Source organism: Dipodomys merriami, unplaced genomic scaffold (genome assembly GCF_024711535.1).
Source record: "Dipodomys merriami isolate MVZ:Mamm:240054 unplaced genomic scaffold, mDipMer1.0.p SCAF_25, whole genome shotgun sequence".
NCBI classification, from domain to species: Eukaryota; Metazoa; Chordata; class Mammalia; order Rodentia; family Heteromyidae; genus Dipodomys; species Dipodomys merriami.
This window is the reverse complement of record NW_027203937.1, coordinates 16,722,441-16,734,979: the sequence shown is the minus strand read 5'-3', so window position 1 is coordinate 16,734,979 and position 12,539 is coordinate 16,722,441. Positions and strand designations below refer to the sequence as shown.

The following is a 12,539-nucleotide window of genomic DNA, read 5'->3' as shown; positions in this document are numbered from 1 at the left end:
TTTTTAAAAAAGTTTTAATTATAAAGGTGATGTACAGAGGGGTTTATATAAATCTCTTTCTTTCTCTTTCTCCTTTCCTTTCTTTTTCTTTCCTTTCTTTCTCTCTCCCTTCCTTCCTTCCTTTTCTTTCTCCCTCCCTCCCTCCCTCCCTCTCTCCCTCCCTTCCTCCCTCCCTCTCTCTCCCTCCCTCCCCTCTCTCTCCCTCCCTCTCTCTCTCCCTCCCTCCTCTCTCTCTCTCTCTCTCTCTCTCTCTCTCTCTCTCTCTCTCTCTCTCTCTCTTCTTTCTTTCTTTCCGGCTCCAAGAGGCATGAGTTTTGTGCCCAGTTTACATAGGGTCTGGAATGACACCTGACACACAGTACTATTCCAGGAATTCTTTGTCCACTGTATCACTGCACTTACTTTTTATTTTTTTGTTTTTTGGGTCCAGTCATGGGGCCTGAACTCTGGGCCTGGGCACTGTCCCTCAGCTCTTCAGCTCAAGGCTAGCGCTCTACCACTTGAGCCACAGCACCACTTCCGGCTTTTTTCTTTTTGCTTATGTGGTGCTGAGGAATCAAACCCAGGGCCTCTGGCATGCAAGGCATGCACTCTACCACTGAGCCACCTTCCCAGCCCTGCACTTACTTTTTCAAAGTCACCAATGACCATATTCATTCAGTACCCATGAGAGCGCTTAACATTTAAATCAGATATTCTTTCTTAACACTTTCCACTGAATCTTTTTGTCTTTAGAATTCAACCTTTTTTCCATGTTTCACACACCTTGTGTGGCGGGGGCCCTTCACCCTCATTATATCAGTTGCTACGTTACAGTGTCATTGGTTTTGATCATGTCAAGCTCTTGTCATCTTGAGGGCCTCTGTGTTCACTCTGCCTGAAAAATTCTCATATTCTTTACAGGGTTGGCTTATTCTCAGTATAGTATGGCAATCAGAAATACAGATTTTTGCAATCAGACTTTCTGGGTTCCAATTCTGGCTCCAGTACTACCTGTGTGACCTGGAAAGACACTTAGTCCCTCTGTGCCCCAGTCTCCTCATATTAAAACAGGAACAATAAGGCTGAGGGAGCATGGCTGAAGTGCTATAATACCTATCTAGCAAGTCCAAGACTCTGAGTTTAAATCTCAGTAACACACTTGCCTCATCAGGCTGCTAAATTAAATGATTTAATATAAAGTGCTTGGAATGGTAGCAGGTATATGGAAAGCACCATCTGATTGTCATTTTTCAGATTGCACATGGCCTCTTCAGAGACTAGGTTCCCATCTACATTTTGTACTCATTGCTTCTGTAAGCAATGTATAAGTTTCTTATTATTAAGGTGCTGTACAGAGGGGTTATCATTTTACAACTCAGCTTCTGCGTACATTCCTCTTTTGGACAATTTCACCCCTCCCTTCATTTTTCTCCCATTTCCCTCTCCTGTCCCTGCCTACAAGTTTCGTTTTCCACACAGTGTATTATACTAAATAGCACAATTGCATTTTCACCCTTCTTCCCTTCCCTTTCTATGCTTCCCCTTTGCTCTCCACCCTAAAAAGCGGGGGGGGGGGGGAAGCACACATCACCACCACCACCACCAACAACAACAACAACAACAACAATGTAAAGAACCCATGTTTCCATTTCCTGGAATTTGTTTCATTAAATAGTATTTTCAATGTTCAGCAGAGTCATACCTTTGGGTTCCTGCCATACTGGTATCCTCCTTTAGACTGTGTGTGAATGCCTAGAGTCCTGTGTAGGTTATCATGTCCAGTTACATTTTAATCTAGCTCCACATATGCATTGTTTGTCTCTCTGACATGACTTAAACCTATGAACTTAATTTTTGAGACAGGGTTTAACTACTTACCCTCAGGCTGATCTCAGCCTTTTGAGTTTCTACTTCAGTCTCCTAGGTTCTGAGATTACAAGTATATATTTACCTACCATGCCTGATCAACACTTTTTCACTTATGACTTAATCTTCATGAATACAGAAAATCTGGTTGTCTTATTTTTTATGATAAATTAATCAGCTGTGTAATGCCTGATTCAGGGTAGGTTCTCAAAAAGTGGATGTTGATTAGAAAATTAGTTATTTTCTTGCCACCTGCAACATAGGGCAGTAAAGTGAAGCCTTGGGATGATACTGTTTTCCAATCAGCCGATTCAGGTGAATGAAGAGGAGTTATAAAAGGTCCTATAAATAGAAACTGGCATATGCTGTCATTGCCATTCTCTCATCCAGACCTAACTTGGCTGCATCAGTCCTGAGGATGCATCTATGCAGTCCTCACCTGCCTTTGCTTAGCTGGTGCTCTTGCATTACTCACATGCATTTCTTAGCTGGTTCTTGTTTTTATGCTTGCATATCTGTCTTAACTAGCAAGGTCCTGTTCTTATCTTCCTCACGATTCCTGAGCTCCCAGCATAGCACTGGACCCACAGAATATGTTCAGTGCAAAACAAGGAGTGACCACTGCCAAAGCCTCTCCAGGAAGAAGGCCCAGCATAGCCCTCATCTCTTTAGAGATGCTGACTCTACATAGGGGGAGGTTAGAAGCAGTTCTTACCTGATCTGCTGCTGCTGGTGGTGGCAATCCTGTAGACAGTGAGAGCATCCTCATAGAGGCCTCCAGCTGCTGGGGAGGCAAAAAGAAGTTGGGAACCACAATGGGCTCTGGGCTGTGACAGTAGTTAAGGCACAAAAATTCCATGAGTCTACCCTTTCCAGGCCAGCATCTCCATTGACCTCACACATATCAGTCATATCTCCCCACTTATTCCTCCTGCCCATGAATTCTTGCCTTCTCATTGGAAGACCCTGCGTGCTCCTATAAATGAGTCAGTTCAAATCCTTTCTCTCCGAAGAAACCCTCACATAATCATAAGTCACTCGATCCCTCCTTCCTCATATCCCAGATCACGATCTGTAACAAAGAATGCTTCATTAGTCTGATACAATCCTCATTACACTCAGGTTTCTCAATGACAGAATACGGTTCCCTTCAGTTACCTTATTATCTGCTTAGCGTTGCACCCAAGGTCAGGAGGTTAGCAAGTGTTGATGCTGAAGGCTTACTGGTTAAAAGCTGACCTAGGAAACCAGAGACAGGGAGCATGTGGGAAGGTCTCTCTAAGGGCAGCAACTTAGGCAGGACTGAAGGTGCTGATGCTGAAGGTGGCCTTTTGCCTGACTGTTCTAATTTATAGAAATGACAACTCTATGAAAGGAGACCAGGGTACATATGCTCAGCTTAATCTGGATATGAGCCCTAGAGGCTTAACTTTGAGGGGACTTTGATGCTGGGGACTAGTGTGATGGATTTTTTTTTTTTTTTTTGTCGGTCGTGGGGCTTGAACTCTGGACTTGGGCGCTGTCCCTCAGCTCTTCAGCTCAAGGCGAGCGCTCTACCACTTGAGCTACAGCGCCACTTCTGGTTTTCTGGTGGTTTATTGGAGATAGGAGTCTCACGGTCTTTCCTGCCCGGGCTGGCTTTGAACTGCAATCCTTAGATCTCAGCCTCCTGAGTAGCTAGGATTACAGGCGTGAGCCACCAGCGCCCGGCTGATTTTTTTTTTTTGTGCCAGTTCTGGGGCTTGAACTCAGGGCCTGAGCACTGCCCTGAGCTTCTATGGCTCAAGGCTGGCACTCTACCACTTGAGCCACAGTGCCACTTCTGGCTTTTTTCTTTTTGCTTATGTGGTGCTGAGGAATCAAACCCAGGGCCTCAGAGGCATGCAAGGCAAGTGCTCTACCACTGAGCCACCTTCCCAGCCCCGGAAAGTTCACATTTTGTGCTTCAGTTTCTTCATGCTTTAAACAGAAGAAATACAGTATATAGAACTTGGGATAAATGGGTTTACACAGGAAAGGTTCTTATACCTGCTATTCTTACCCATTTGCCCAGCTTATTCCTGAGACTCTGAGGTCCTCCCAGTGGACACATGCTCATCTACATTTGACTCATCCCCCATCACTTCAAAGTGTGGCTGCAACCTGAAACTCCCTTCAGGCTCTATTCCTCTTTCCCTCTCCAGAGTCACCCAACTCTGACCTTCTTGCTGTCCTGACTTCCAGAAATGCCCACTTGTACACCTGATCCCACGCTTGCATCTTCCTGGATGTCCCACAGGCACACGTCCATCTTTCACCAAACCTGTCTATGTGCTATTCTAACACAGTAAATGATATCACCATCCTAGCAACTTGTGACAACCTGCTGTGGGGTCTGACAGGCAGTCGGCATATGCTCTAAGTTACTCTCTATAAATCATAACATGCCCCTCCTTCCCATTCTCCGCCTATGTGATCCCTGGATGTTCATCATTATTCTCATGTGACACTGTATACTTCAGGCCAGACCTTTTCTATTTCTTGTTGGAGCAAGTTTCCTAACCTTCTGGTTTCTGGTCTCCCTGATCTAATTCGTCCTCTACAAGGCACGGAGGGACTTTTCTGACATGTAAATCTGACTACATTACTTTTTTATTGGACACTATAGGAACTGTGTTAGGTAGTTTGTAAAATTAATTTAGTTTTTACAACCCCATGACTAGTATTGCTACCTTCTTCTTTTTTTTTTTTAAGTGCCAGTTCTAGGGCTTGAACTCAGGACTGGGCACTGTCTCTGAGCTTTTTTGCTCAAGACTAGTGCTCTTGAGCCACAGTGCTATTTCTAACTTTTTGGTGGTTAACTGGATATGAGTCTCATAGACTTTCCTGCTTGGCTGGCTTTGAACTCAGCCTCCTGAGTAGCTAGGATTATAGGTGTGAGCCACCAGTGCCTGGTGAGAGAAAATTCATGTTATATGCTTTTAAGGCAAGGTCTCAGCACTTCAGTCTAGTCTAAAATGCTAAGAACCAGGCCCTGCCTCATCTCTCAAAAGTCCACTTACCTCTGATATCCAACCACAATATACTGCCAACAATATACAGTCAACAGCTGTTTTTTTTTTTTTTTCCTCTTCAGTAATGGTATCTGAATTTAGGATCTCATGCTTGCTAGGTGTGCTATGAGTTGCAACCCAAGCCCTTCTTCTTAGGTTATTTTTGTGATAGGGTATTACTACATTTTGCTCAGGTCAGCTTGAATAATGACTCTCCTCTATTTATACTTCCTGTGTAGCTAGGAAAACAGGTGTGCACCACTATGTCCAGATTTTATTGGTTGACATGCAGACCTGTAAACTTTTTGCCTGGACTGGCCTTAAATTGTGATCCTCCTGATCTGGTCCTTCTGAGTGGTTAGGATTACAAGTATGAGCCATTGCTAGTCTCTTTTGCTTATATAGGCCTTTGCAGACAGTTTGCACAAGCTAGAACTTTCCTTTGGCTCTATGTAGGTTTTTTTTTTTTTTTTTAGACAGGGGTTTACTATATAGTCTAGGTTGGTCTGAAATTCATGATAATCCTTGTCTTAAGTCTCTCAAGTGCCTGGCATGCTTACTCATTGTTAAGGCCTGGCTCTTGTATCTCTTCCTGCAATACCTCTTCTTGTTCCATATCCGACCTCAGCACACTGAACAATTGTTTATTTGACTGACTCCTATTAGTCATGTAAAAAACGTGAAGTAAGGTCTGATTCAAATTCTGTCTTCAGTATCTAGCATAAGGCCTAGTAATACTAATTTTTTTTTTTTTTTTTGGGTCCGGTCGTGGGGCCTGAACTCTGGGCCTGGGCGCTGTCCCTCAGCTCTTCAGCTCAAGGCTAGTGCTTTACCACTTGAGCCACAGCGCCACTTCCGGCTTTTTTCTTTTTGCTTATGTGGTGCTGAGGAATCGAACCCAGGGCCTCATGCATGCAAGGCAAGCACTCTACCACTGAGCTACCTTCCCAGCCCCCTAGTTTTTTTTTAAATGAATGTATGTTTGAAAAGGCTTGAACTTAGGCCTGGGCACATGTGGCAGTTTATCAACCCCACTCTGAGCAAACTGAAATGGCTCTGAGGTTAGCAATGGCAAGAGCCAGGAAGGACAAAGGCAGGGAAGAACTTTACCAGAGGTGGTTTGAGTGCTCAGTCCCCAGACACCTCACACATTAGGCCTTTCTCATCCTCAGGTTTTTCTGACCTACAGTTGAGTGTCTGCTTAGCAAATGTGAGGCTGAGTTTAAATCCCTGTACTACCATTTCTCCAAACCATGCTAGTTCAGTTTACTCTGTATTTACTGATCCCTACTTTGTGCAAAGCCAGGTAAAAAAGACACAGGAAAAAATGAGGTTGCTGATCTGGGAAGTTGAAAGTCTGGTGGATAAGAGATAAGTACTTCCATTTTATATGAAAAGAAATAGGCTCAGAAAGACAAAACCTGAAGCCACACAAGTAATATGGGTTTCTAAGGGTCAAAGTCAGGCTCCTTGTCAGGATCTCTACTCAGTAAGTGGCCTGCCTCACTTACTTACCTGGAGTGAAATATCTCCTTCTCCAAGGGGTAAGGTCAGGAAACCAGGCAAACTAATTGCTCAGATGGTTCTCATGGTTTCCTTCTTCCTATTAACAGTGACATTATGGGGACTTGGGCAAGTCCATCTCAATGGTGTCTACTTCCCCTTAGCTACATCATTTGGCTTAAAAAAAGTAAATTGAAGAGAAACATATGCATTACCTGAATTGTGTAATGGTAACCTCTCTGCTAACACATCAATAATAACAAAATTAGATTAAGAAATTAAATTGTGGGAGTCACTGAACCTCATTTTCCTTACATGCGGAATGGACACTTACCACTAAAACTGTTAAATGCATGTAATGCCTAACACATACTAAATGCAATGTTTAATAATGGCAGTGTTCTTCTTCTTTCTTGACAACCTCTACTTTTTTCTTTTAGTGGTGTCAATAATGGAACTAAGGCCTTATGCATGCCAGGCAAGTGATCTACCATCTAACTGTACCCTTAAATTTTCTTCCCCTTCTAGTTCAACTGAGATCTCGGTCTTGACTTCAAGTGGTAAACTACCCCACAGATAGACTAGATAAATCAGGTAGGAAAGCTTATGAATGTGATATCAACACCTAAATCCAAATCATAGTATTATGTGCCAGGGAGCTATTTGGTATCAATGGTAGATTTGTAGCACCTGTCATTCAGGTGAGTCATCTTAAGGGTATTTCCATGCCCCCCCACTATATTCAATGAGAGTGGCCACTGCACACATTCACACTTGGCTAGCCTAATACCAGCACCCAAAATGCTTGGAGATGGAAGAAGGGGTCACTTGTGGAAAACACCAAAGGATACAGGAGAGTCTGCTTTGTGGACACCTCTGATTCAGTTGTCACCTGCTTCTCTTGGATGTCAGGGGTGTTCATAGGTGACTCCTTATAGTTTTCCCCTTTTCTCTGGGAGATTATTTGCAAAGGGAACTTCTCGAAGCTATCAGAAGAGTCACTGAGCTCACTGGAAGCAGCTTCATTTTCAGTCTGGGCTTCTGCCTTGTCCTCCTTGTCCTGATCTGCTGGAGGTGAGCTCCACTCAACAAAAGCATTGCTCTGTTGTACTCCTGGGAGTGATAGGTGTGGGTTCAACTGATTGTTGGTTGAGGTAGGCTCACCAACTTTGTCCTTAGGGACACCACCCTCATAAGCAACAAGACTTTGGCTAGGAGAGCCCTGCCCAGGCAGGTGGGGGTTGATAGCCTTTTCTGGGCTTAACAAAAAGCTACTTCTGACCTCGAGTTCCTGACTGGGGAAAGGCTCTGAAGGATAGGAGTCTTCCCTCTGCACCTCATCAGGCTGAGGGCTGATGACCTCACTTATGTCTGATACAAAACTGGACCAAGGGCTAGTTTTATCCGTCACAGTGGTGATTTCATTTAGGGTCCTGGGCTCAATGACATCTTCTTCGTAGTCCTCATCACTGAAGGCAGGGCCTGTCTCGGGATCCTCACTGCTCTGCATCCTTGTAAGAGGTACTGTTTGCTCTAGGGCCTCATGGAACATTTCTCTTCCACTTGCAGTCTCTTCAAGAGCAGGAGGCAAGGAATTTGTGTCCTCCTCTATTGCCAATGGCTTGTCTGGCGTTGTGCTTCGCTCTCGCACAGTCTCTGTGTCTTGAGTATCTGGGATGGCGGTGGCAGTACTTCTACTTTTGGCTCGGTGAGAGGTCAAAGCTGCTTGAGAATTCCTGGTGATAGTCTGCAGATCTGAACAGCAACAGATAGGACTCTTACCACAAGGCAGGGCCACAGACATTGCAATGTTCCCACACTGGTTTCTAGCTTCACAAGTATCCTTGTGACCAGACTTTGAACAAACCTTAAAGCAGTTAACTCACCCAAGAGTCAGTGAAACTATTCACAGCAGTACCATTTCTAGTACTTTATTCTAATATCAGAGAACCAAAATCTAATCTACTTATAGTTGTGGATACATCTGTGGAAATGCTTTCAGAGACTATCTGCTCATGCTCAGGAATTCTTAGGAGCTGGGAGTCCTGACGGGCATGTTCATGCTTCCATTTACTTCAGTAATTACCTATATTAAAAACCAAAATAAGAATCTGCTTATTTACCTATTTTATGACAGTTATTAAACCTATCTATCTTACCTGGAAAATAAAAGCAAGGAGATATCCACCACCTACAAGGAAAATGGGGCAGCAGGTATGTTGGAAAGAGCACAGTGGCTTTACATCTGGTCAGCCTTAGTTTCAAGTTTCTACTCTCACTTGTTAACTGCGGTTAACAGTTATCCTTCCTCAGTCTGGTTTTCTTTTTCATCTTTCTCCTTTTCTTGCCCCTTTTCCTTCCCTTCCCCTCTCTTCACCCTTCTCTCCCTTTTCCCTTCCTTCCACCCTCCTTCCTACCCTTTCTTCTAGTGATACTGGGGGTTAAGTTCAGGATTTTAGGTTTGGAAGGCATGTGCTCGACCAATTGAGCCACATCCCCAGCCCTTTTTGCTTTTTCAGACAGGCTCTTGATTTTTTGCCCAGTCTGGAAATAATCTGGTCCATGATTCTATTTGTATTTTCTACATAGCTGGGATGACAGATGTGCACCACTACACCCAGCTTTTGGTTGAGATGGATTCTTGCAAACTTTTTGTCCTGGCTGGCCCTTAATCCAGATCACCTATCAAGTAGCTGGGATTACACATAGCACCTGGCATGTTAATCTTTTAATTGTGATATAACCCTCTTTACAAGTTAAAGAATACATGAAAGTAAATGTGTATATATAATATGGCATATATATTTAATAAAGCATTTAATAAATAGAAACTACTAGTAATCTCTAATTTTTTGGGGTAAATCAATTGATAAACAGAAAATAAATTAATAAACAGGTTGTCATCACTATATGTTTTGTAGTCCTGGTTACTACAAGAGCTGATCAGGAAGATCATTTGAGTTCAGGAGTTTGGGCCCAGCTAGGGCAACACAACAAGATCCCATCTCAAAAGAAAACAAAGTCAAATGTTTTAATAGCTCTTTGAGAGGAAAAAATTTAGGAACTGGAGACAAATTTGATTCCTCTGTGTGTATGTGTGTGTGTGTGTGTGTGTGTGTGTGAGAGAGAGAGAGAGAGAGAGAGAGAGAGAGAGAGAGAGAGAGAGAAAGCACATGCACGTGTGAGAGCGAGCACATCTCCTCACCTAACAGAAGCTCAGCATCTATACAGTATGTGCTGGCTCTTTACTACATTGACAATATTCAGCCATTAAAGGGAATAAACATATGTATAAAAACAGAACATCCTATTGGGCACCAGCAGAAGGCTGAGATCTGAGGATTGTGGTTCAGAGCCAGCCTGGGCAGGAAAGTCCGTTGAGACTCTTATTTCCAATAAACCACCAGAAAACCAGAAGTGGTTCTGTGGCTCAAGTGGTAGAACTCTTGCCTTGAACTGAAGAGCTCAGGAACAGCATTCAGGCCCAGAGTTCAATCCCCATGACTGACAAAACAAAACAAAACAAAACAAAGGAACAGAATATCCCTACCAGGAAACAGATGATCCTAGTCCTCTGGTCCTTTATGCCTGAGTTCTTTTGTTTCATATAAACCAGTTCTCCCTTCACCTAACCTCCTCCAGGAAGTTATCCCAGGTGTACCATCTTAGTTGGATTGCTATATAGCTATATTGCTATATAAAGAAGCCCTGAGGGGGGCTGGGAAGGTGGCTCAATGGTAGAGTGCTTGCCTTGCATGCATGAGGCCCTGGGTTCGATTCCTTAGCACCACATAAGCAGAAAAAGCTGGAAGTGGCACTGTGGCTCAAGTGGTAGAGGGCTAGCCTTGAGCTGAAGAGCTGAGGGACAGCACCTAGGCCCAGAGTTCAGGCCCCACGACCAGCAAAAAAAAAAAAAAGCCCTTAAGGACATACCACTTTTTAATGCTATATTTTCTCTAGCAGACTGAGAGTTTCTCAGAGCTGGGGAACACATATCTGATTCATACTGTATCTCTCAGGGCCTAGTAGCAAAAGTCCCAAAGCACATGGATGTCACATGAATACAACCTCAACTCGGTGACTATATCCACTTGTCTAGGAGCTTCAGAAAGGTGTACTGAGGCATTACTGTTCTTGTTTTTCCCTTTTATTTTTGAACTCATGTCCTTGATCTAATCATCTCTTTTTTCAAATTCTTCCTTTCTGAAAATCAGTTCTCATTCAGCTCCTTTCTAAGAACACCCTCCTTTTCTCTTTCTCTTCTTTCCCACCCCCCTCACTGTTTTTGTTTTTACTCAGGTCCTGGGAATGGAGCCCAGGCCTTGCATATGCAGGCCTATGCTCTATCTATCACTAAACTATATCCTTAGCTTTCCATTTTCTGTCTGGGAAAACACTAATGTCTGAGGATGTAGCTTGGTGATAGAGTACAGGATTTTGCATGTGTAAGGCCCCTGGTTCAATATCTATAGCCTTGACCCCTCTCCCCCAAAATTAAACTCCTAAATTTGATTTCAAGGCTCTCTAGCTTCAATCCTTCAGTTCCCTCCTTCTCTCTCCTATTTTAATTTAAAGAAATTCCTCTAGGTTGGAGATGTAGCTCAGCAGTAAAGCATTTGCATAGCATGCAGAAAGCATCATGAAAAAGCAAAAAGACAAAACAAAAACAACCTACTAACCAAAGAAATAAATGAATAAACAAAAAGGAAAAAAAAAGATCTGCTTCTGTACCCCAAATAAGCTTCCCGTGTGTGTGTGTGTGTGTGTGTGTGTGTGTGCGTGTGTGTGTGTATGTTTCACTGTTATATCTTGACACATTTACATTATATTCTAATCAATTTTGCCCTGTATTACATTCCTTTTCCACATTCCCTTCCCTTCCATTTTGTTTAGTGCTTTTGTTCTTAGGGAAATTTTTTTGGCTGGTTATAGAATAAGTTTCATGAAGACAGAGATAATGCCTGTCTGATCCAACACTGTATTCTCCTGGAGCTAGCAACAAAATTGAACCTGGCACAATTAGTAATCGATAGCATCCAAGTAAGTAGAATTCAAATATAGACTTGACTTTTGACTCTTTCATGTTGGTTTCTAAACATCAAGAGCTGGTTAATGTATCTTGGGAGAAGTAGAAAGACCATGGTTTGTACTTAGTATCAATCACTTTTTCTACTTTTTTTTGGTCAGTCGTGGGGCTTGAACTTGGCCTGAGCGCTGTCCCTGCACTCTTCAGCTCAAGGCAGCACTCTACCACTTGAGCCACAGCGCCACTTCCGGTTTTTGAGTGGTTTATTGAAGATAAGAGTCTCACGGACTTTCCTGTCTGGGCTGGCTTTGAACTGCAATCCTTAGATCTCAGCCTCCTGAGTAGCTAGGATTACAGGCATGAGCCACCGGCACCCGGCACTTTTTCTACTTTTGCATTTAAACAGTGACAAGTGAGCTCATTTATCCCCATGTATAATCAATCAATCAATCAAATCTGTTTGTCTTTCTCTCTTTTTTTGGAGGGGGAAGGGGCTGTTCCTGATGCTTGAACTCGGCTTAGGTGCTGTCCCTGATCTTTTGTGCTCAAGGCTGATGCTCTATCACTTGAGCCACTGTTCCACCTCCATCTTTTTTAGTGGCTAACAGGAGATAAGAGTGTCACAGACTTTCCTGCCTGGGCTGGCTTTGAACTACAATCCTAAGATCTCAGCCTCCTGTGTGGCTAAAATTACAGGCATGAGCCATTGGCATTCAGTCTAATCAACATATTTGTTTGAGCAAAAATCACACCAAATTAGGACAAAATATGTTGATCAGGCTGATTTCTCAAAATTCTCCCAAGTTTAGCATATAAATATCCAAAGGTCTTAACTCTGGATCCTGATTCAGTAGGAAGGTGAAGACTCAGGATCTATAGTTCAAAGTAAGTGCCCAGATGATTCATATGGTTAGGCAAGTTTTGGGAATACTTTCTTCAGAGTAGTCTCAACTTCTTTAGCTTTTTTTAAAGCTCATGCCAGGCATTGATGATGCATGCCTGCAATCCTAACTACTCAGGAGGTTGAGATCTGAGGCTCACAGTTAGAAGCCAGCAGGGGAAGAAAAGTTCAATTAAGCAGAAAAAAAAAATCCAGAACTAGAGGTATGACTCAAGTGTGGTAGTACCAG

The 12,539-nt window shown here is 43.2% G+C and overlaps 1 protein-coding gene across 4 annotated transcripts in view; it reads right to left on the bottom strand.

Moving 5' to 3' along the window:
• Nucleotides 1-12,539, bottom strand: part of C2cd3 (C2 domain containing 3 centriole elongation regulator) — a 115,697-nt gene that overhangs the window by 17,515 nt on the left and 85,643 nt on the right. For 3 of the 4 annotated variants that reach the window (XM_070035022.1, XM_070035023.1, XM_070035024.1), the window contains exons 31-32: nucleotides 7,235-8,138; nucleotides 2,564-2,675 (exon numbers count right to left, since the gene is read on the bottom strand). In XM_070035022.1, coding sequence (XP_069891123.1) covers nucleotides 2,564-2,675; nucleotides 7,235-8,138 — 1,016 coding nt within the window. The other variant, XM_070035025.1, reaches the window with a different exon arrangement.